General features: G+C 34.9%; 1 protein-coding gene across 4 annotated transcripts in view; it reads left to right on the top strand.

The window, feature by feature from the left end:
- UCHL5 (ubiquitin C-terminal hydrolase L5) overlaps window positions 1–24,692 on the top strand; it is a 41,042-nt gene that overhangs the window by 1,051 nt on the left and 15,299 nt on the right. For 2 of the 4 annotated variants that reach the window (XM_077886709.1, XM_077886708.1), the window contains exons 2-6: window positions 7,692–7,755; window positions 9,129–9,234; window positions 23,371–23,496; window positions 23,612–23,673; window positions 23,751–23,881. In XM_077886709.1, the coding sequence (XP_077742835.1) occupies window positions 7,692–7,755; window positions 9,129–9,234; window positions 23,371–23,496; window positions 23,612–23,673; window positions 23,751–23,881 (489 nt within the window). Of the gene's footprint in view, window positions 1–7,691; window positions 7,756–9,128; window positions 9,235–18,642; window positions 18,797–23,370; window positions 23,497–23,611; window positions 23,674–23,750; window positions 23,882–24,692 lie in introns of those variants that run through there. The other 2 variants (XM_077886710.1, XM_077886711.1) reach the window with 2 other exon arrangements.

Here is a 24,692-nt window from a genome sequence, read left to right as displayed (position 1 = left end):
TGCATGCGAGGAATGTGATTTATCAAGTATGTGTCGTTTGTCTGCTGTATCGTCGGGCACCCTGGTAGGGCTGGGGAGTTTTCGGTGTGAATAAACCACGACTTCTCTTCTAAAGATCCGACGAAGGAATGCGGTGCGTTAATCGCTGTGCTGGAGCATGTGCAAAAACGTTAAGGGGACACAGGTCACGGAAGAGCACAGGCAGAGGGAAAAACGTACACAGGAATGTAAAGTATATGCAGTAGGAAACAGCAAAGTGGCAAAAAACAAACAAACAAACAAAAAACCCCAAAACACATAATGTAACAGACGAGGAGATATTTGAACCTGAAGCTGAAAAGTAAACTGAGGCAAGATTGTATGCTGAGTTGTATAGTTTGGATTGCCCTGTCGTCACTGGGGACTTAGCGGTCAAAGATAATTGAATGCTGAAATGACATTTTTATAATTAGAAAAGGTTTGTGCCACGTGTGGTATGCGGGCAGGAGTGAAATGAAGGGAGAGAAGCTAGAGGTGTCTTAAAATGATTGGAGTCAGATGATGAACCTAAAGTAATGGGTTAAAGAGGAGGAAGTAGTTGTAATGATTTTGCTTTATTTAAACCAGCAGGACAGCCCACTGACCGGATGTAGGGGAGAAATGTGAAAACGCTCCAGGGTTTCTAGCTCGAGTGACTGGTGAAGCTTGATGAACAAGCTTGATAGACAAGAAAATGAGTTCCTTTTAGGATTTTTAGTTTGAGATGTCTGCAGGTTTAGCCATGAAATTTAACCTTTAACACCTTAACTCTTTTGACATTAGTGTTGACTTTAAGAAACAGTGTACTAGGCAAGTTTGTTTTTCAGTCCTATATACATAGAAAACTTATAATTCAGAATGATTAAAAGTTATACTAAAGAGGGTGATATGTAAATGCATTTTTTTGCACTGACACATATGGAAAGTGAAGCAATTGCTATTAATGGGTTGGCTTTATTAGCAGAAAAATGTTGCAAAAAGTTAAATGATACAAGTTGTATATCATCATCAGATACTTCAAAGAGAACATAAGTTTATTCCAATCATTTCCATCTTTTTTCTTACACAATTCATGGATTTAAAAAGCTTTTTGAAGTTCATTTTTTAAAAAGTGCACAATCTTATTGTGTCATGAATGCTATTGTAAGTTTATTTTAAAAGTTTCTTCACTGGAGAGGAAATTACTTGTGGAGTCGATGAATATATAAATACATATTTTAGTGGAGTATAATCCATGGTAAAACAAAGTTGTTTTTTTTTTAAGATTTATTTATTTGAGAGAGAGAACGAGAGAGCACTCACACGTGCACACCTGAGTGTGAGGAGGGGCAGAGGAGGAGAGAATCCTCAGTCCCTGCTGAGCACAGAGCCTGACTTGGGGATCAATCTCATGACTACGAGATCACAACCTGAGATGAAACAGAGTTGGCCACTTAACTGGCTAAGCCACCCAGGCGCCCCCCAAAACAAAGTTTTTATTAGGAAACTGATGAGCAGAACTTCTACTTTTAATTGGTGTGGTACACACATAATTCATAAATGCACTGAAATAAACTGTGATAGTCTACTGATTAAAAACAGAAGCTGTAAACTTATGTTTCCAGCCAAGATGGAATAACAGGGACTGCATTTACTTTTCCTACAACAAATCAATGACCCCCAACTTTCATTTCAAGAAACCAGAAAAAGAATAGCAAATGAAACTTGAAGTAAGCAGATGAAAGGAAATAATAAAGATCAGAGTTGAAATTAGTGAAACAAAATAAGATGAAAATGGTGGAAAAAAATCAATGAGACTAAAAGCTGATTTCTCAAAAATCAATGAAATGGATAAACTTCTAGTCAGAGTAATTAGAAAGAGGAGAGGAGAAGGGAGGAGAGGATGCCTGGCTGGCCCAGTTAGTAGAGCAAGTGACTCGATCCCTGGTTTGTAGGCTTTTAAATAAAATCTTAAAAAAAAAAAAACAAAAACTAGAGGAGACACAAATGACCAATTTTAGAAGTAAAAGAGGGGATACCACTATAGATTTTATAGATTAAAAAGATAATAAGGGAATATTCTAAACATTATGCTAATAAATTTGACTTGGGTGAAATGTATGAATATCTTTAAAGATAAAAATTACCAAAGCTCATACTAGAAGAAATAGATAACCTCTATAGCCTTGTATTTATTGAATTGAAATTATAATTTAAAATCTTCCCACAATGAAAACTCTAGCCAAAATTGCTTCACTAGTAAATTATTTCAAATACATAAGGATTAACTAATACCAGTTCTACACAAAACTTTTCCTAAAAAAAAAATGGAGAGGAAGAAGTATTTCCCATCTCATTCTGAGAGCCATCATTATCCTAACACCCAATCCAGACAAAGGCATTACAAGAAAAGGAAACTACAGACCTAACTCCATCATCAACATAAATGCAAAAATTCTAAACAAAATTTTAGCAAATGGACAATTAATATAGATCAATTAGTATAGGTTATAATAATCTGTAGGTTTTATACATTATAATGATATAGATTAATATAAATCCCACTCAGTTATGAATTCATGGGAATTCAATGTTTTAAGATTTGAGATTCAATGTGGTTTACCATATTAACAAACTTAAAGAAAAACTGTATGATTGCCTCAGTAGATACAAAAAGCATTTGATACAATCCAACATCTCTTAAGAAATATGTACTATTATATTTTACCCTGTTTACCAGCTAACAAGTCAGCCTGCACTATCTCATAAAGGATTGTATTATTTGACATATTGATAAAGAGATAAAGATCACTTCTCGGCCTTTTGGCTAAGATCAAGTGTAAAGAGATAAAGAATTGTATTACTCTTGGCACAGTAAGCAGCAGGAGATTCACGTTTGCATTGGTTCCCTTGTCTTCCTACAAGTCCACAGGAGTGGCAGTGGATCCAGGTGGATGTTGCTGCATGAATCTATGTCATAGCTAAGGAACCTGAGCTTAGGGAACTCCCAGTTTTATTAAAGAGGTCTCTGTTCAGTCTTTAGCTTTAGGAAGATCCAATGGACAGCAAATATATCTTGCCTCTGCACCAGTAAAAGATACTATCTCTATCAAGTCTGTTTATTAAAATAACATCCTTGAAAAGATAGTCCAGAACTCTCAGAGGACAAGCAGAAACAGGAGAAACTCAGTGAAAATTGTCTCCGAACGTTATCCATTCTTGTTTTCTACGCTAAATATACCTTTCTCTCAGCTACTCTGATTAATCTGACATTACCCACAGGGCTGGCACCAGATCTGTTTAATTTATCTCTTATAGTGTTTACAACAGAAAGCAGTGGCTTTCTCCTTATATTTTTATGTATTGACATTTCATCTTGGCTTAAGGCATTAGCTCAGGCATGGCTGGGTGTGTTAGTGATTGCATGGACTCCTCCTGGGCTTGCAAGGAAAAAGTCTTGCAGAATTCCATTATCCACAACTCTGGCCCGGGGTTGAGACAAATCTGAATGACTTGGGGGGCCAACATAGTTTTTCCTTGACCTGAAAGTCTGTTATGACTTCTCTTGAGGTACGTGTTACTTTGTTTTGAGGAGAGAGGCAAGTTAATGCCTGGCTTTCACACAAGAAATACAAGTATACTTACGACGGTGCACCTGGTACCTACCCCTAGAAAGGAGTACTGCTTATAATTGTTGGGGTCCCCAAAATGGAACCCTCTCATTAGAGATATAAATTAACAGCTTTCCAACTTGAGGTTCCCAAATAGTTGCATCTAGTCCTTGTTTTTGGAGGGCTTACTGAGTGCCCACAATTCATTTTTTTCCTATTTGGTCACATCACTAACTAAATAACATGGAATGACATGGTTAGGGAAGATACCTGGGACTATTTTTTGTAGAAGGTACAGAAGCTGGGGCCATGCCTTTGCTTCTGGTAGACTTGGTGTGGTTAGGGGAATGACAGATTGTCAAAACTGTTGGAAGATAGCATTACATTTAAGGCACTGGCAACAGGGAGGGTCCTTCCCTGGGTTGGTTGGTTTCTTTCTTTATTTTATTTTATTTTATTTTATTTTATTTTTTATTTTTTATTTTATTTTATTTTATTTTATTTTATTTTATTTTATTTTAATTTTTTAATTTGTTTATTCATGAGAGACACACAGAAAGAGGCAGAGACCCAGGCGGAGGGAGAGGCAGGCTCCACACAGGGGGCCCGTTGTGGGACTCGATCCTCAGACTGGGGTCATACCCTGAGCCAAAGGTAAATGCTCAACCATAGAGCCACCCAGGCATCCCCCCGGGTATTTTTCTTGGGGAGAAATGTTCCAAGTATATTTTTAAGAAAGTTAATTTTGAAATTAGTTCTGGAATAGAACTATTATGGAGCCACCAGTATCATAATACAACTATGTTTGTCAATACTTAAGTATTTCAAACATTTAAAATATATTCCTTTCACTTTGGAGCAGTGTTCTGGTTTGGATGACAGATTCTGTGCTCATCCTATTTAAGATGCAGTCCAGTTATCCATGAAAGTTTCTGATGAGCAAAGATAGCAATGGTCTCTCCTACTTACTCTCTCCTACTACTTCCAGAAGGCTCTCCAGTGTACCTTTCGTATGCAAATTATGCACCGTGCATTGTCTTTGAATTATATATACTTGTTTCCTACTAGTTGTGAAGTTTTGTTTTGTTTTTAAACTCTATCCCCAATGTGGGGCTGGAACTCAGGACCCTAGATCAGGAGTCACGTGTTCTACTGACTGAGCTAGCCAGGAGCCCCCTGAGTGATGTTCTTAGGTTCTTTTTTAAGATGTCTTAAGTATTATGACAATAGTTTATTATTTCCTGTCTTTGCCAGGACCTAGTACCATAGGTATTATAAATACAAGGTATTTGTAAAATAGCAGCATTTTGTTAACTTTTTAAAGCCTTCCCCCACCCTACCTCCATCTTTTTACTTAATATATGTTAAGGAGTCTGCATTAAGGGATTCTTTATGATGTATACCTCTCAAGGATTGTGTGGATTGGGTAAAGCAGGGAGTACCCTTGTTGTATACATAAGGAAAGTGAGGCTCAAAGACATTATGTTCTTGCTCACGGTTAAGCATTTTAAGGCGGTGCTGGGATTGGAACTTAGGTCTCTTGTGTACTGCTTCTCTTTCCTATTCCATGCATTATTTGAAATTGAGTTTATATAAGAGGATTATTAGATATAGAATTTATATAAGGAGAAAGATAGTAAGAGTTGAATACTGTGTTTTCCTTACACGAAGAGTTGTGTGTTTAGCATGAGGTTGTTTAAACAGGTGTCCCCACTTGAAATTCTACCTGTGCAAAAGATTTTGGGACACTTTTGTTCAGTAGATTTTTGTTGTTTTAGCATAATATGTACAATGTTTTAAGTTTGGCCTTTTTATAGTTGATTTCCAATAGCAATAACCAGTGTTAACAGATGCATTAGGGTCCTTTTGTGCCCTTTTCAACACTCATATAAATATAGATTCACACTTCAATCTATATTTGAATCCTTAAGGCTTTTAACTCCAACTTGCTACATGTGAATGCCTAGCAACATGTTTTCTTTTTTCTTTTTTCTAGCAACATGTTTTCTACCACAAACAACCTAGTAACTCCCCCTTGTACGCGTATCTTTAATACAAGAGTGGGTACTTAATAGATATTTGCTGAATAGAGCAAATGGGATCCTGGAGTTATATGAATGCCCAAAGTTAGGTGGTTGGTTGGCTCAACTTTTTTTTTTTTTTTTTTTTTTGCAGGTAGGCCAAAGGGGCCAAAGGCTTCTCTAGCTTTTACTTGAAAATAATCTCAAATATTAAAAAGTGTCCAGACTTTGGAACCAGACGTCAGCCTTAATTTGTTTTTTGGCATATACTAGCTGTAATGAATTTAGACAAGCCACTTGACATCCCTAAACTTCTTCTGTATAATACTTGCCTTGCAGTGATTAGGGAAAATGCATTTAAAGAACTTTACACATAGAAGGCACTGGTAAATATGGCTGTTTTTTGTATTATAAATGGTCATATAGCTAGTAAATGGAGAAGTCGGGATTCAAACCCTAGCATTTTTATAGCCAACATTTTGACCAGTGCACTGTTACTATGATACATACTACTAGGACAGGGTTTCTCAGCTTTGGCAGTGTTGACATTTTGGGCCAGATAATTCTTTGCTGTAGGTGGCTGTTCTGTGCAGTGTAGGATGTTTAGCATTTCTGGCCTCTATCCATTAGATGCCAAGGCCATCCCAGTGACAATAGTGACAGTAAAAATGTCTCCAGATATTGTAAATTATTTTCCAGATGGGGTGGGGGAGGGTCCAAGGGGCAAAAAGCATCACCTGATTGAGAAACACTGTCCTAAGAAAAGGGTATGTTTGGGGGACTCTGAGGTAGTTGAAAATAAAGTTAAAGGCAATATAGAATTGGAATTTAGGAAAAGGGTCAGAACTAAACATCTGATAGGAAAGTCACTGTTAAGTGGTAATTATTTATTACCACTTTAAAAAAAAGTATATAGTAAAAAAAAAAAGAAGAGGGCCAAGGTCAGAGCTAGAGAAACAGCAATTGAGTGAAAAGAGTGGATATAGAGGAGATAGAGATTTGAGAGAGACTGAAAAGTCTGGGGTGGTATTTCAGTGAAAAAAAACAAACAACTTTTTTTTTTAAGATTTTATTTATTCGTGAGAGACAGAGAGAGAGAGAGAGAGAGAGAGACATAGGCGGAAGGAGAAGCAGGATCCCCACAGGAAGCCTGATACTGAACTCAAATCCAGGACCTCAGGATCACAACCTGAGTCAAATGACAGATGCTCAACCACTGAGCCACCCAGGTGGCCCTGAAAAGTAACTCTTGAAAAGTCTTTAAATTATAAAACTAATATACTCCCATTATAAATAATTAGGAAGTGGGCAGCCTGAGTGGCTCAGCAGTTTAGTGCCGCCTTCAGCCTGGGAGCGTGATCCTGGAGGTGGGGATCAAATCCCACATCAGGCTCCCTGCATAGCGCCTGCTTCTCCTTCTACCTGTGTCTCTGCCTCTCTCTCTCTGTCTCATGAATAAATAAATAAAATCTTAAAAAAAAATAATTAGGAAGTAATAAAGGAAGTAAAAGGATTTGGCTGTGAGCTTTCTCAGTTTTACCATTTTAATTTGTTATATCTCATTGTTCCTAAATGTACATTTCTTTCAGTTAATATTTTATTAAATGTTGAAGGAAAAAATAAGTTACTTTGTTTTCAATTTTTTTTTTTTTTAATTTACTTATGATAGTCACAGAGAGAGAGAGAGAGAGAGACACAGGCAGAGGGAGAAGCAGGCTCCAGGCACCAGGAGCCCGATGTGGGATTCGATCCCGGGTCTCCAGGATTGCGCCCTGGGCCAAAGGCAGGCGCCAAACTGCTGCACCACCCAGGGATCCCTTACTTTGTTTTCTTTCTTTTTTTTTTTTTTTTTAAGATTTTATTTATTTATTCGTGAGAGACAGAGAGAGAGAGACATAGGGAGAAGCAGAGGGAGAATCAGGCTCCACGCAGGAAGCCCAATGTGGGACTCGATTCCGGGACTCCCAGGATCACACCCTGAGCCAAAGGCAGATGCTCAACTGCTGAGTCACCCAGGCGTCCCAATTACTTTGCTTTCTAAAGAAATGATTTCTTATTTCAGGTTGCCGAGGAGCCCAAGTGGAAGAAATATGGAGTTTAGAGCCTGAGAATTTTGAAAAATTAAAGTAAGTATAATCTTAGTTGTATGAAAAATAGTATGTCTGTACTTTAAGCAAACTGTTACCTGTTTATTTTACTTGGATTACTCTAGGCTGAATACATCATCTCCTTTAAGTCTTTCTTTGATCTTATGATATAGGTATTATTACTCTTATTTTATAACCCAGGCCTGAGATTCTATATAAGTAACTTGCACGGGATTAAAAACTAAGTATCTAATTCCATATGAGAATTGATTGATTGGCGGATGTTTTACAATGTTCATTTATAGATCAATAGGGTTAGAACATAAAACACATTTTAACATTAAAAACATGAATAATAGGTTGGTCTATAAAAGCATACTTAGTAGATAATGTATGTTAATAGTAATTCAGAATTTGTCTATACATTATCACATTGATTTTTGGAGAAGTTACAGTTCAAATTCCCAAGAAGATACCAGGAAGTTTCTTCTTTTCCCTATGACTGGAATCACCTCTCTGAGACTCCCCTTAACCCTAACCTCCATGCCCCTAAGCATTGACCCTGAATTGAACAGAGAGAGAAGAATTTTCGTTGGAGGAAGAATTCTTGGATTCTTGGAATGTGACAAGGGGTAGGCTTCTAGAGGGGAAATAGGGACTGTAGGGACATAGCTATCGTTTTTAATAATAAAGGGATCATTTGCTTCCCCCTACTTCCCCCTTCCCCACAGAAGGAGCAATGACTCGAGATGAAATAAGTGATTAGGGAAGATTAATTAAAGATACATCAATTGAACTGTCTTTAAAGGATAGGAAAGGGTTTTGTTGCATGGAAGACAGTTATAAAAGGGTGGAGAGAATCCTAAAGAGGTGATTTAATGTTTCATGGGCAAAAAGAGTTCCTTTAGGAAAGTGTGACTTAATTATGTATGAGATGATAGCATCTGTTCTTGCTGCAGTTTGATGATTGTTCATGAACCCAACAATTATATGAAGGTGACTTAGTATATTTTATAATATATATGCTATAAACCATTTATCTGTGAACACTGTACGTGGACTTTATTCATATAGATTGGAATTCAATCTGTAGGGTTAACAGCTTCTTTCAGCTTTTCTATGTTCTTGTTTTTAGTTTTTAAATGAAATGATACAAGGTAGAAATGAATAATCCAGATTTGAGAATGAAGTTTTCATTATAATTCTACTTTGCCTGATATAATTTTAAATTTTATTAGCCTTGTTGTAGGCAACATTCTAGTGTCTATGAATAGCAGTAGAAATCTTAAAAAAATTTCTCTGACTTTGTTTGCAATACATTTGTTAAGTAGCTTACTAAAATGTAATGTATTGACAGCATATTCAAAAAGAAGCAGGGTTTGGTGTCAACTAATTTGTATTTTATTTTGTAGGCCAGTTCATGGGTTAATTTTTCTTTTCAAGTGGCAGCCAGGAGAAGAACCAGCAGGCTCTGTAGTTCAGGACTCCAGACTTGACACAATATTTTTTGCCAAGCAGGTATGGTCCTTGGATACTCTGAAGTCTTGAGAGCAATCCTTTCTATAAACAGAACTCTGTTTCACTTTTGTGTCTTTGGTATAGCACTCCTCAAGCTTTTTGTTTGGATCCCTTCACATTCTTAAAAATTATTGAGGTCTCCAGAGAACTACTCTGTTTATATGGATTATATTTATTAATATTTATTATATTAGACATTAAGACTGTGATATTTTGAGAGTAGTGATGTTAAAAACAAATGCATTACATGTTAACACAACACATTTTTTAGTGAAATATAATCCCACTTACCAAACAAAAAAATTAGCAAGAAGTTTTATATTTACGTTTTACATTTTTTTACATTTTTTGCAAATCTAATGTCTGGCTTAATAGCACAAAGCTGGATTCTCCTATCTGCTTCTTTATTCAGTCTGTTGCAGTATTTTTGTTTTGTTTTTGTTTGAAGTATATGAAAAAAAATAAGTTTCACACATATGTGTAGTTGGAAAGGGAGGAGTATTTTAATATATTTTTCAGAAAATTATGGACATTCTTTGATATCAAGACTCTAGAAACATTGCTTTCTTAAAGGTTAGTTGCAATGTGAAATCTGAAACCATATCAGTGAACTTTGCCCTTTATTATATTAAAATTCTTTGATTTATCTTGCTCTGCAAATGAATCTTTTATTCATGCAGCATTTGATAACATTGTGTATTGGTCATTTTGAAAGTTCACCGACTTTTACATTTGATTACATACATTATCAACAAGTCACATACATCATCAGAAAAGTCGTTAATTATCTTTTTTTTTTTTAAGATTTTATTTATTTATTCATGAGAGACAGAGAGAGAGAGAGAGGCAGAGACACAGGCAGAGGGAGAGGCAGGTTTCTTGCGGGGAGCCTGATGTGGGACTCCACCCTGGGACTCCTGGATCATACCCTGAGCCAAAGGCAGACACTCAACCACTGAGCCACCTGGGAGTCCCAGAATTGTTGTTAATTATCATGAAACTTTTAAACTCACGGTGGGTTAAGTATCGTGAAACTTTTAAACTGATAGTGGAGGATCTTAATTCTAATTTTAATTTGAAAGTTCAAATTTTATCAGAAAAACAAATACTATCAGGTATTTTCCTTGAAGTAACAGACTCATTTCACTCAATTCAGAGAAAATATCTGCTATATGCCCTGTTTGAACAACCATATTTGTCTGCCATTTGTGTTTTCAAGAGAAAAAGATGTTCCAAGAAAAAAAGCAGCCAACTTAGCTCACAACTCAAACAGTTGTACTACTGCTTTTCCTTGAAATGACTAGCATATTTTGGTTTGCAACAGAAGTGCTTTATTTCTGCTACCTGTTTCATTTCATAGAATATTAAAGACTTGTATTCCGAGGTCAGGTTTTTTTTTTATTTTTATTTTTATTTTATTTATTTATTAGAGACACAGAGAGAGAGAGAGCAAGCAAGCCGAGGTCAGATTTTAATAAAAATAACTTCTGCTTCATTAAAGACAGTCTTCAGTAAAATTACTTTTTTTTTTTTTTTAAACTATGTATCTGTGTCAATGAAACCGTTTAATGGCACTGCCCAGACTGGTGCTAAAATACCAGCAGTATTATCTACCATTGCCATTATACTATCAGTGCAAATATGAAAGCAGGGAAGAAGGCAGAAACTGTCTTTGAATTATTATAGAAGCAACTTTGAACTCATGAACCCTTTGAGAAGGGTCTTAGGAATTCCCAAGGTCCATGGACCACACTTGATAACTGCTGTTCTAGTATATACAGTGAAGTCAGTGAAGTGTTGAATATTACTAGATGCCTCCCATTGTTTGGGAAAGGAGAAAAAGAGAATGATAAAAGAGATTTGATTAATGTATAAAATCTAAGCTAAATATGATTGCATTTGCTTGAAAATTGCACTTATTTCTGAGACTCAAAAAGTTGCTTAGGATAACCTGTTTGAATCTAAAGAAAGGTTGAAAAGAAGACTGCTAATTTTCATTACTGTCCTTTGGATCAAGCTTTTGCTATTTCACTTAGTAACTTGTTTTCCCTTTATTTCTTACTACGTCTTTCCATTTTCCCCCAACGTTTTAAAATTGAGTGTTTAGAGAAATTAGCACTTTCTTGCTTTTACTTTAAGAAAACATTATTGTATTTTTTTTCTGATAGCAGAATTTAAAGTGCAGAAATATATAGTGATAAAAGTGAATATCTTTGTAATCCTACACCCATCTTTACTAACTACTTTTAATGGTTTGACTCATTGATTTAATCAACAAGGAGTTATTTTGCACCCACTATGTGCTAGGTATTGTTTTAAGTGCTAGGGTATAATGGTGAATAAAACAGGCATCTTTCTTCTTACTAACAACTATAATGATAGCATTACCAACAGTAGCCAACATTTACCATTCTTACTGTGTATCAGATATTGTGCTTTAATATATTATTATTTAGTCCTTGCATCAACTCTGAGGTTATAATAACCTCATATCACAGGTGAAGAAATCAAGGCCTGGAAAAATTAACTTATTTTCCAGAGGTCACACAGAATTTAAATGCAGGTCTAAAACCCAGGTTTGTGATTCCACATTGCCTTACTATCTCCCACGTTTTCTTTTTATATGTTAACCCATTCTTATAATTTTCTTACTAAAGTTGGATTGTTATGCAAAATCTTTCGCATCTTTTTTCACTTAATGATAAAAGTTTGACTTTGTTCCACTTCCATACACATAATAATATTAGCTAACATTTACTGCAGACTTATTAGTTTCTTATATTATTTTTTATGTATTAATTTATTTGTAGTAACTACTACTCACAACAGCCCTTTGTAGTTTTTTAGATTTCTTATTATTTCACAGATGTGGAAACTGAGTCCCAGAGAGGTTATGAAAACATGCCCAGGTTATGCAGCTAAACGTTGGCAGCGCTGGGGTGCAAACTCCAGCACTTAATGAACACACTTTTGAGTTTCTAGTTATTTCTTCTAACACAAATAATTTGTTGATATATTGTAACACTTGTGCAATTATGTATTATTGTATAACAATTATAATTTTTTTTTTTTTTTTTTTTTTTAAAGATTTTATGTATTTGAGCAAGAGAGAGAACGCGCATGCACACTAGCAGTCGGGAGGGGCAGAGGGAGAGGGAGAAGCAGGCTCCCTGCTTAGCAAAGGCTCCTTGCTGAGCAGGGAGCCCCATGTGGGGCTGGATCCCAGGGTCCTAGGATCATGACCTGACCCGAAGCAGCCACTTAACCAACTAAGCCATCCAGGTGCCCCAATAATTGTAATTTTAAAACCAAAGTTTGTGATTTTCAAGATCTAGATGGTAGAGAAAAAGTAGGAGAAAATAATTTTAGAAGTCCTTTGGGTGTTTTTTTCTCCTTTTAAAGGAAGGTTTTATTTTGAAAGGTATATAAAATTATATACTCATTTTCTAAAATTTAAGTATTATAACTATATGATGTAGAATATAAAAGTCCCTTACGTTTCCTGTGTTAGAGATAACCACTGAAAATGATTTATATTCTTTCAGAGTTTCTCTGTGTGTATGTGTGTATTTAATTTCTTCCACACTATATTTCTTCCACACTAAATTGTGAACCTGAGTGAGATTTTGTTTCTAGGTACAGTCCCTGGCCCATAGTAGATATCCAATAAATGTAGACTGAGCTCTTCATCTCTAAGAATATTACAATTAACACTAGTATTCACTAACACTAAGGCACTAATGATTTATACAGGTGTAAGTATTTTTAAGGTAAAAAAAGTCAGAAAAGTAAAGCCCTAATGATACTAGGGCTTGAATTTATAATTTCTGGAGTCCCTTGATATTTTTCTAGTTCTGTATTTCTGTCTTAACTATAATTTAATGTTTTATTTGTATTATATTATTCCTGCCATGTTTATTAATATGTAGAATTAGTGATTTTCCTATAATACTGGGTGTTTTTTTTTTTTTTTTAAGATTTTATTTATTTATTCATGATAGTCACACAGAGAGAGACAGAGAGGCAGAGACACAGGCAGAGGGAGAAGCAGGCTCCATGCTGGGAGCCCGATGTGGGATTCGATCCTGGGTCTCCAGGATCGCGGCCCGGGCCAAAGGCAGGCGCCAAACCACTGCGCCACCCAGGGATCCCTTACTGGGTGTTTTTTGTTCTATATTCTGTCAACAGTTCTTGTTGAACTGACAGGTCAGTAATTCCCCAATAATATCTTTTAGTCTATTTATTATATATTTAAAAGATTTTATTTATCTGAGAGAGATAGTGAGAGAAAGCACAAGTGGGGAGCAGGGAGGAGAAGCAGGCTCCCCCCTAAGCGGGGAGCAACTTGGGACTTGATCCCAGCACCCCAGAAGCTGACGGCAAATGCTTAACCAACTGAGCTACCCAGGTGCCCCTTTTTTAGTCTTTTTAGTGTATGCATCCTATGAGCCTATGCCCAAAGTTTTATATTACATAAATATATAATCCTTAATTCTAGGCTTTGAGAACTAATAATGATTTTATCCAGGAATCTCCATTATCAGAAATTTCATTTCATTTCATTTCATTATTTCATTTTATTTTTATTTTATTTATTTTATGTATATATTTTAAAATTTTTATTTATTCATGAGAGGCGCAGAGAGAGAGAGAGAGAGAGGCAGAGACACAGGCAGAGGGAGAAGCAGGCTCCATGCAGGGAGCCTGACGTGGGACTCGATCCCAGGTCTCCAGAATCAGGCCCTGGGCTGAAGGCGGCACTAAACCGCTGAGCCACCGGGCTGCCCTATTCCCAGAAATTTTAAAAATGTAATTTAAATTATATTTATTTATAAGGTCATACGTATTAACTAAGTATGTATTTTTGGTATTTATGAATGGAATTGTGTCAGTTTAATAGTAATAGTAATACTGGCTGTCTTAAGCTGATCATATGCTCTAATTGTAGGAATGCATATATGTGGATCACTGATTAAGAAAGTATCGAGAAAAGAATCTAGTAATTATAATTTGTATATAAGAAATGACATTTTGATAATACTTCTCCGTAAAACATCATAGTTTTGTTACCATTTCATCATTTACTTGCTAAGATTATGCTGTAGTGTTACTGGGTTTGTTTGATTATCTATGCAGTCTTCCAGGAAAGAATGATTATCTACAATGTGCCAGACACTGTGCTAGGTGCTTAGAGAATGATAATCATAATCCCTGCTCGCAAGGTGCTTAGAGTTTAGTGGAAGAGATTGGTTTTAATCAGTGAAATGGGGCAGCCCAGGTGGCTCAGCGGTTTAGCACCACTTTCAGCCCAGGCGTGGTCCTGAAGACCTGGGATCGAGTCCCATGTCGGGCTCTCTGCATGGAGCCTGCTTCTCCCTCTGCCTGTGTCTCTGCCTCTCTCTCTGTGTGTCTCTCTCATGAATAAATAAATAAAATCTTTAAAAAAAAACAGTGAAATGCAAAATTATGGTGGTGATAAGTACTGCATGGAGTGAAATGAGAACCATATTATACTGCAAAGTTTGAAAACAATCTGAGACCTCCCTCACTTTGAACACCAGCTATATAGAGTTCGGGGTTCCCAAGCCACCCTTATATCTGGCAATTCCAAGTTTGGAGAGGGTCTCCAAGAAAAACTATAATTTGCCAAGAAAATGCATAGACCTTATTGAAATCTGTTATAATTACAGTTATGGTCTATTACAGTAAAAGATACAGATTAAATTCAGCCAAGGAAAGGGATGGGGCAGTAGAGCCCTAGTAGAGCTACAGATGGCACTAACTTTCCTGGCAACGGTATGTGACAGTATGTACAGAGTATTGTCATCCAGCGAATCTCAACTAATTCTTGATATTCAGAATTTTTATTTGACCTCAGTCACATAGACCTGACTGACCACCCATATGACGGACCTCAGTCTGCAGTCACTTTGGAGGTTGAGCTGATACTGTTGACTCAAGATTCCATGCAAAGTCACAGTATTAGCCTACCTTAGTGGACCAAATACCCCAGGTAAACAAAGATGCTCTTATGAGGCCTTTCTTTTCAAGAGCTAAGAGTTTACCTCCCCCCCTCCCCCCCCCACAGGAACCAAGGGCAAAGGCACGGCCTCTCTTTGGGCATCATACATATAGTATACGTATATACATATATTATATGTATATAAATGGGACTTAACACTTTAGGGAGACCTGAGAAAGCCCTGAGTAAGTGACAGTTCAGCTGAAGTTTAAAGGTTAAGTCGGTATTAACTGGGGGAAAGAGGCCGAGGGTCATCCTAGATTAATAACAGCTTTATAGCAGGGAATAAAGGGGGTAAGACTAGTAAAATGTACTAAATGAAGAGCAGTGTAACTGGCATATATAGAGAAAGGAGGAGATGACATGAGGTATGAGGCTGCATAGGCAGCATGTTAATCAGAATTAGGTACAGTTGGTTGTAGAAAAACAATGGTTTATGAGAAATGAAAGTTTTTCTCTTTCACTTCCAAGAACTGTCAGGATTACAGGCTCTTCTGTTCCTTTGTGTGTGGATTCTATTCTAAAGATTACTTTGTGGCCCAAGATGATTGTTGGAGTTTTAGTCATTCTATCTTAATTTCACATTCCAGAAAGCAGGAAGGGGACAGCACACTTCCCTCCTTTTATGGACATTTTCTAGAATTTGCCTATGTCATATGCTTACTTCTCTCTGGCCAGAACTCAGTCACATTGCTGTACTTAGCAACAAAAGAGTGGGAAAGTGGTCTTCATTCCAGGTGGTCATGGACCAGATAAAATTTGGGTACTTTATTCATATGGAAGGAGGAGAAGATGGTTTTTAGAGAATAACTATCAGCCTTCTGCCACATTTGCTGAGAAAGGTCAGATCATCAATGGTATTTTAGGCCATGATTGAGACTTTTGTCTGTATCCTAAGAGTAATAGAAGGTTATTGAAGTGTTTAAAGGAGTATGACACAATCAGATTTTTATTTAGAAGGGATCCTTTAGCTATAGTGTGGAGAATGCATTTGAGGAGGAAACGGTGGTATAGAATATAGGAATAGTTGGAGGCTTTTGCAGAGGTACATGCAAGAGTAGATAAAGACCGGTGGTAGAGATGAATATGAATAGATTTGAATAATGCTTAGTAAATAAAGTAGTTAGCACCCTTAATATGTAATAGATTGTGTATGGGGATGAAAGAAGAAGACATAGCAGTCAGTGATGAAGGCTTTTTCTTTTTTCCTTTTAAAAAAATTAGTCTGCAGGTACATGGAATAGGATTGTGATAATCCTTGATTGATGACACACACTCATGACTCCTATTTATTTATTTATTTTGTAATTTTAAGTAATGCCTAAGCACCTAAGAACTCACCTCCCAGGTAAACTTCATCTATTATTTCCTTCTCTCACCTATTCAACTTAACTCTCATCCTCTTTCCCTCCATTACTTATAATCCATTTGAATTTGGTATATCATCTCCTTGCTTTCTCTTTTTCTTTCTTTCTTTAAGAAAGAATTTATTTATTTAAGAGAGAGTGCATGAGGGAAAGAGAGAAAGAATCTGAAACAGACTTCACACTGAGCACAGAGCTGGAAATGTGTCTCGATCTCATGATCTCAAGATCGTGACCTGAGCTAAAAACCAAGAGTTGGCTGCTTAACTGAGCCACCCAGGAACCTTCCTTTCTTTTTATGTATTTTTTGTATCCTAAAAGGTGGTGTGTATAAAACTTTTTTTTTTTTTTGTATAAAACTTTGACAAAAGAAAAAGTATTATGGTTATCAACAAAAAAGAGACAGTGCTGAAATAAAACAAAAGCATTTGTTTGGGGTTTCAGAATTGCAATTTGTGGAGCACAGATTTGGGTAGCAACACAAATTGTGTTCCCTAGAGAATGACAGGGTTTTAAAAGGCAAAAGGAATGTTTATATGTGTTGTTTACAGAGAATTTTCATTGGTATTGACTCATAGAAAACTAATCTTGGCTGAATATAATTGGTTACTAAGGCTATCATATCACTAAGCCAAGTCTTACTGTAGCAAGTTGCAGGTGTTTAGGCAGAGTCCTTGGAACTTACGCCCTTTGGCCCAATTCAGAGTTCATGGTTTTATCCACTGAGGATGTGCATAAGGCCCATTTCTTTCTTTTTTTTTTTTAATTTTTTAATTTTTTAATTTTTTTTTTATTTATGATAGTCACACACACCGAGAGAGAGAGGCAGAGACACAGGCAGAGGGAAAAGCAGGCTCCATGCACTGGGAGCCCAACGTGGGATTCGATCCCGGGTCTCCAGGTTCGCACCCTGGAAGGCCCATTTCTTTATTGACTTCCTGGCTCCATTTTAAAACTCCTTAAGTGATTTCATTTCATTTCATCACTCATCCATTGTAAAGGAACTTACTTTTTGACTTCATATTATATCATTAAGATTTTTCTGTAAGTTGTTTATCATAGTAGTTCCTTTATTTTGCATGCTGCATAATATCAACTCATGATCTACTTTTCCTAGATTGGACATTTAAGTTAACTATGAATTGTGTAGCTATAAACATTTTTCTATATGTCTGCTATTACATATGTGCAAATTTCTCCTGGTATATACCTGGAAGTAGAATTGACTACTTCATCTGATACATAAATGTATCAAAATCTTTTCTGAATTAGATGCTCCAGTTACACTCCCACTAGCAATATCTGAGTAACTAAGTAGCCACATGCTCCAATGTGTGATATTGTTAGGCCTTTTTAATTTTTGCCAGCAAGCTTGTTCTAAAATGGTACTTCATTGTGGTCTTGGTTTACGTCTCCCTGGACACTAATAATTTTGAAAGTGGCCATACATGTTTCTCTGTGAAATTACTGTTTATTTTTATTTTTTTCTATGGAGTGAATCATGCTTTTCTTTTTGACTTGTTATGTTTTCTTGATACTGCTTCTCCAAGTTGGCACCTTATTGTTTTACCTTTTCTGAGTATCTTTTTGATAAATAGAATTTTATATTTTAGAGCCAGTGCTTTTCATATCTTGTTTGAGAAATTGTTATTTATCTGAAGTTGTAAGAGATATTTACCTGTGTATTTAAATTTTAATTCTTGACATCTATGTCTATAATTCATCGGGAATTGGGTTTTGGTATGTCATGTGAAGTAGGAGTTCAATTTTATCTTTGTCCATATGGATCATCATTTTTTTCTAGCCTCATTTATTAAACATCTGTTGTTTTCCCTACTGATCTAACATTCTGTCTCTGTTGCATATCAGAGTTCCATATGTGTGTGTGTGTGTTTTCTAGACTGTTCCTCTGTTCCACTCATCAGTTTGTCTCTGTGCCAGTATCACTGTCTTAGTTCCTTCCACTTCTTCATAAGATTCAATATCTAATAGGTCATGTCTCCCCTCCCTGCTCTTTTTCAGAAATACCCTTCTATTCTTGGCCCCATGCTCTTCATGTAAATTTCAGAGTCATCAAGTTGTATGAAAAATTCTATTGGAATTTTGACTGGAATAGCATTGAATATATATATCAATTTGGGGAGAATTTATATCTTCATATTAAGTCATGAACATAGTATGTATATTTATTTAGATCTTTATTATCTTTAACATGTAATTTTCTCTGTAGAGGTCTTTTACATCTTTTGTTAGATTTATCTTAACTCTTTGATATTTCTGTTACAATTATGAATCCTCTTTCAATGAATTTTCTAGGTTTTTGATGACGGTAATAAAAATGCAATTCACTTTTATATTTTAATATTTAACTATCTTGCTAAACTCTTCTATTATCTCTAATATTTGTTGGTTTTTTTGAGGGGGTTCTATCTAAATTATTATATCAAATGTTAACAGTTTTTTTTTCCTCCTTTCAAATCTTTATGCTTCTAATTTATTTTTCTTTTCTAATTGCCTAAGGCCTTCAGTAAAATCATCATGATTTTAAAGGGAATGCTTTAACATTTTCTTGTTTTGGATGATGTTTACTAGGGTTTTTATTTTTTAAATGCTCTTTTTCAGGTAAGGATGTTCTGTTATTTATTCAGTGAGTGTCTTTATTATGATAATTTTTTAAGTGATTTTTCTGCACTTAATGTAATGATCCTTGTTTATTTTTTCTCTTTTAAAAGATGAATACAGTCAGTTATGTTTATGATTTTTCTAGATATCATACCATCCTTCATATCTGGGAAAAACCCAACTGGTGTTGATATATTCTGTCTTTATGTACTGTAAGATCTAAGTATTCTTGTTTATTAGCATTTTACATCTGTATTTATGAATGAAGTGGGCCTTAATTTTCTTTTCTCATAATGGCTTAGATTAGTTTTAGTATTAGAGGTTTACTGGCTTTATGGGAATGAGTTAGAATTTCCTCTTTTTTTTTTTTATTGTTCCAAAGAATTTGCATAAAATTTAGTTCTTGTTCTTCAGATATTGATAGGATTGGCCTATACAGCCAGTTCTGGGCCTTTATAGTCAGTTCTGGGCCTGGTATTTTCTTTGTAAGTATGTATATAACTGTTCATTCAGTTTAATAGTTAAAAGACCATTCAGACTACTTACTTCTTCTTGACTTGGTTTTGATAAGATTTTAAAAAAATTTCTTCATTTTTAGCTTAAGTTTACAAAATTGTTTCTTATGGTTATTAGTATTCCCTTATTCTTTTTAACCTTATTTTATTTTTACTTGTATTCCTGTCTCCTAGAATTCTGATCTGCATATTTGTGTGATAGAGGTTTATTTCCATTAATCTGTCACCTTTTATTGTTTCATATGTGCATTAGGACAGCAATCCAACTGATCTTGTTTCTGTTTTCAGCCATCTTCAGTCCTTGCTATAAACTGTCAAACTGAATCTTTCATAATAAAAAACTTATTTTTATTATGTTATTTCCCTATTAAAAAGCTTTTGCTCCTAGAGCAAACTACTAAATTAATTTAGCTTAAGGTCAGTGTTTCAAGGTAGCAAATGATGACATTTGTTATGATGTCATGCCCTGACCACAACCATACTTACTAATACAAACCAGTATGCTCATTGTCTCTTGAACATACCATGTAAGTTTGTTCCTTTGTTCATACCCTTCTTGCTTCCTTGAATGAATTTCCTTTTTTATTTTCTAGATCCTGTCTAGCTTTCAAAGCCCTATTAAAATTTTACATTCATAGAGAAATCTCTGATACTTCAGTTAAAGATGATTTCTTTCTTCATCATTTTGGTTTTCTTTTAATCCCTTTTTCATGTATGGATTTTTTTTTTTCCTAAATTTTTCACAGGCAGGGCATTTTTACATACTTTCTTTGTTTTGTCTTTATTCTAGAGTCACTTTCCCTTTAGGAACCCATAGTTGTATTCTCAACCTTTTTTTCCTTGACTACAAATAAATATTGAAAATTTATTTATTTTATAGCTACAACTCAGTGAAGATGACTGTAATTTATAATTTAGTACTTTTAGCTATTTTAGGAGCATCCCTCTGAGCACTCACCATATTCTTTTGTATAAACTACGAATAGAAGTTACTCTCTAGTCCAGGTTTGCAAGTCAAATGGCTGCAGTATCAGATAGGCAACATGCGTGTGTGAATCGGGTTGTGTGGAAGATAATAGGGAGCGGAAGAGCCTGGATGAACTAAAGAATATATGTTCTCTCAAAGGAATTTAAACCATATTCTTAAGGTTCCAGGCCAGCCCTAGTCTAGCCTCCTTTTACTGTTGAACTCTACTGTGGTGTTTGAAAATGTATTACCACACACACAAAAGAAAATGTATTACAAGCCAGAGTATATACTAGAATACTCAGGATAAATTAAAGATGTAAAAAGTTGGGGACTATGTAAATTATGCTGCACTAAATTTTTTGTGACATGAACTAAAGTTAAAGTTGTCCCAAATAGATCTATATAAGGTGTTTTTATGTGAGTTTAATGAAGTGAAAGACCTCACTAACTCTCTCGTTCACTGTGCACTACATACTTACCACAATGTTTGGCACACTGTAGCTGCTTCGTAAATATTTGAAAGACAGTGTAGAGGTACCTCTTTTACCATCTTTTTTCTTTTGGCAGTTTGTGCTGTATGTAACATAACCACATGGTGGCGCTAAACTCATTTTTAAACCTGGAAAGATATTTTTATTCCCAAGCACACCATGATTACTATTCTTCATAAACACACAAAATAACTTGTAATAAATCATGGATAGTGTGAATCATTATTAACATTGAGAGGGAAATATTAACTACAGGATTTTTCCCTTTCTAAAAAATATTGAAATATGATTGATTATACAAAAAAACTGCACATTTAATGTATTTAACTTAATGAGTTTGGAAGGAGTTTTTTCTAATTCTTTAAAAAAGTTTTCTAAAGTGATGGATTACAGAAATCCTTAGATCATAGGAATGTTTGAGAATATTCTCTGCCATAGCCTCAGCATGTAACCTGGCACCAGGTACATAGTATGTCTTTAATGTATGAATTTGAAAGAACATGTGAATGAGTATAAATTTTAACTTCTAACTTTGCTCTTACCAACCCATTGCCAGATACTTTCATCCCAGATAATTCTGGTCCAAGATAAGAGGGTACTGAGTCTTACAAAGTTTTAGTTAACCACCTGTATGAAGTCTTGTGTAACCATTGAAATTTTTTATCCAAATTTACTAAAGAACTGTGATTCAGAGAAAAATACATGTTAAAAGAAATAGCAATATAATTGGATTCTAGATTTCTTGTTACTTTAATTTGCCAGTTATAAGATAGTTTTGAGTATAAGATACTATCAGAAAGGAATATCAGAAGTGTGGTGTATCATGTTTGTTTGAGAACTGACTGTAAGAAAATGTTTCTAGTGGAGAAAGCAGTCTTATCAATGAATTTTTCAAACATACCGCAGGAAACAATTTAAAAACTGGTGGATTTCACAAGACCTCAAAAGCCTCTGGCAACACAAAAAGTAGAGGAATATAAGAATTAAAGACAGAAGATAATTGAAAATTTTTCTTCTGAAGTCTGGCAAGATATAAATAGATAATTTGTTAAATAGTAAAATGATAAGGGAATTAGCATTATGGAAAGACTAAGTTGAAGATAGTATTAAATTATAGTGTAGTAACAAAATATAGCAATTGGACTAAACTGTATTTTTAAATATCATTCACTAAATTTAGTTCAACTTTACAATTAACTTTCCTGATATTCACACTAGTCATTTGAGGTTCTTTCTAGCTCTATAATCTCAGCACTTTGTATAGGGAATAAGGAAGAAGCCCTTGTCCACAGTGGGTTATAATCTTGTTAGAGAGACTATTTATGTACAGTCAGCCTAACATGGTGGCTAAGGGCACAAATTTTAGAACCAGCCTGTATGCTTCTTGCTTAACTCTGTGCCCTTGGGGCAAGTTTCTTAACTTCTTTGTGCTTTAGCTTCCACAGATGTAAAATGGGGATAATAGTATTACTCCTTCTTCATAGGTTTTTGAGAGAATTGAAAGAATTAATACATGTGAAGTGCCTGGAAAAGTACCTGGCACAGAGTAAGTGCTGTCTAAATGTTTTTTTCACCCTAAAATGTAGTCCACATAATGTGTTAAAAAAAAATAGTTAACAGCTAGGTGACAGCACTGTAAAGACTATATATGACTGAGTTGAAAAAATGTATGGACAATATATATCCTTTTTAGGAACTCAAAGGAGGGTAGAAACTAATAGCAATTGTTGGGTAATTTCTCTCAAAGCCACCTAGGTGAGTTGGAGCTTGTGCCAAATACTGAAATATGGTTAAACTTGGATAGGCAGAAATGAATTTAAGAAGTAAATAGGAGGGAGGATAAGTTCTGTTGGTTTTAATCAGCTTTGTTTAGATCAGGAAAGATTGGTCTTATTACCCTAACTGGATTGGTTTTGCTGATGTTATGAGTTTATTTAATTTATTTGGTTTCCTAGTATCCTCAACTCCAGAATTGCAGCAAATTCCTGAAAATAGTAGATGGAATTAAGCATGTTTATTATGTTTATGTTAAGAATATATGAAATACATTTTGAAAACTGTTAGCATTACTCAACATATTTTGGAGGGTATTCTGTTAAAAGCTGCTTTTTGAAAAATAAATTGATAATATTTTTGCATTTATGTTTTATAGGTAATTAACAATGCTTGTGCTACCCAAGCCATAGTAAGTGTGTTATTAAACTGTACCCATCAAGATGTCCATTTGGGAGAGACATTATCAGAATTTAAAGAATTTTCACAAAGTTTTGATGCAGCTGTGAGTATAATCATATTATTCCTGAAATGCCCTATTTGTGATAATTCTCTTTTTAATAGGCTACTTTAACAATTATTTTATTTTATTTTTTTATTTTTTTTAACAATTATTTTAGATGAAAGGTTTGGCACTAAGCAATTCAGATGTGATTCGACAAGTACACAACAGTTTTGCCAGGTAAAGAGACTTTTTGTTAAATGAACACCGTTTCTTTTTTTGCTTGTTTCTCACTATTTTTTTTTTCTTGACTGTAGACAGCAGATGTTTGAATTTGATGCAAAGACATCAGCAAAAGAAGAAGATGCTTTTCATTTTGTCAGTTATGTTCCTGTAAATGGAAGATTGTATGAATTAGATGGATTAAGAGAAGGACCAATTGATTTAGGTAATCTGTTTCCTGTTCCTGGTATTTCACTTTTGACAATGAAAAAAGATTGGGTATTCTTTCTTTGCTTTAGCCACACCACTGCTTAGATTTTGAAGGGAAAGGTGACTATGAGATAAGATAGTATAATGTCATGGGAGTCTTAAGCTTTTCATTACTTTATGAGGTTAAATAACAGATAGGAAGGACGTGTTGACTACTGTAGTTCAACTGGGATCTTTAATTTTTTTGTAAGAGAAACCCATGCGTAGATTACATAATTTATTTTTTATTTTCCAGTTAACTTTAAAAAGCTTCTTTTAGTGAATAGAAGTTATTCTGGTCATTTTTAACTTACTGACAAGGGATAATAAGCATTTCTTACCATCTTGTATTAAACCGTTTTCCCTTAGAATTAGATCATTCAGAATCACTTTAATTCAGTGTTGAACAATCTGTAAAAGTATTTTTCTTCAAAGTTTCTGTTTAAATATTAAAATGCTGTTCTTTGGGCCAAAGGGTAGATTTGTCCCAATCCTACCGTCTCTAACTGTAAGCAAAAATGATAAGGTTGAGGAGATAATTGGTGATTCTGATACAGTACTAAAATCATAAGACCACAAAGAATTTTAACTACTTATTTTTACCTCATTAAGTTTCCTTTTTTAAAAAATTAGGTTCATTTTTTTAAGTCCAATAAAACCTGTTTTTATTGAATGTAACATTATCTGCTGTTCATAAAACTTTAGTTTTAGATTAAAAAATAAACATAGTTTCATTTTGTTTGTACTTTTTGAGCATGTCTCCTGCATAGAACCAGTAATTTGTCTAA

This window comes from Canis aureus, chromosome 38 (assembly GCF_053574225.1).
Source record: "Canis aureus isolate CA01 chromosome 38, VMU_Caureus_v.1.0, whole genome shotgun sequence".
In the NCBI taxonomy this organism is placed as follows: domain Eukaryota; kingdom Metazoa; phylum Chordata; class Mammalia; order Carnivora; family Canidae; genus Canis; species Canis aureus.
Note: the sequence above shows the minus strand (reverse complement) of the source record. Positions and strands in the feature narration are given on the sequence as shown.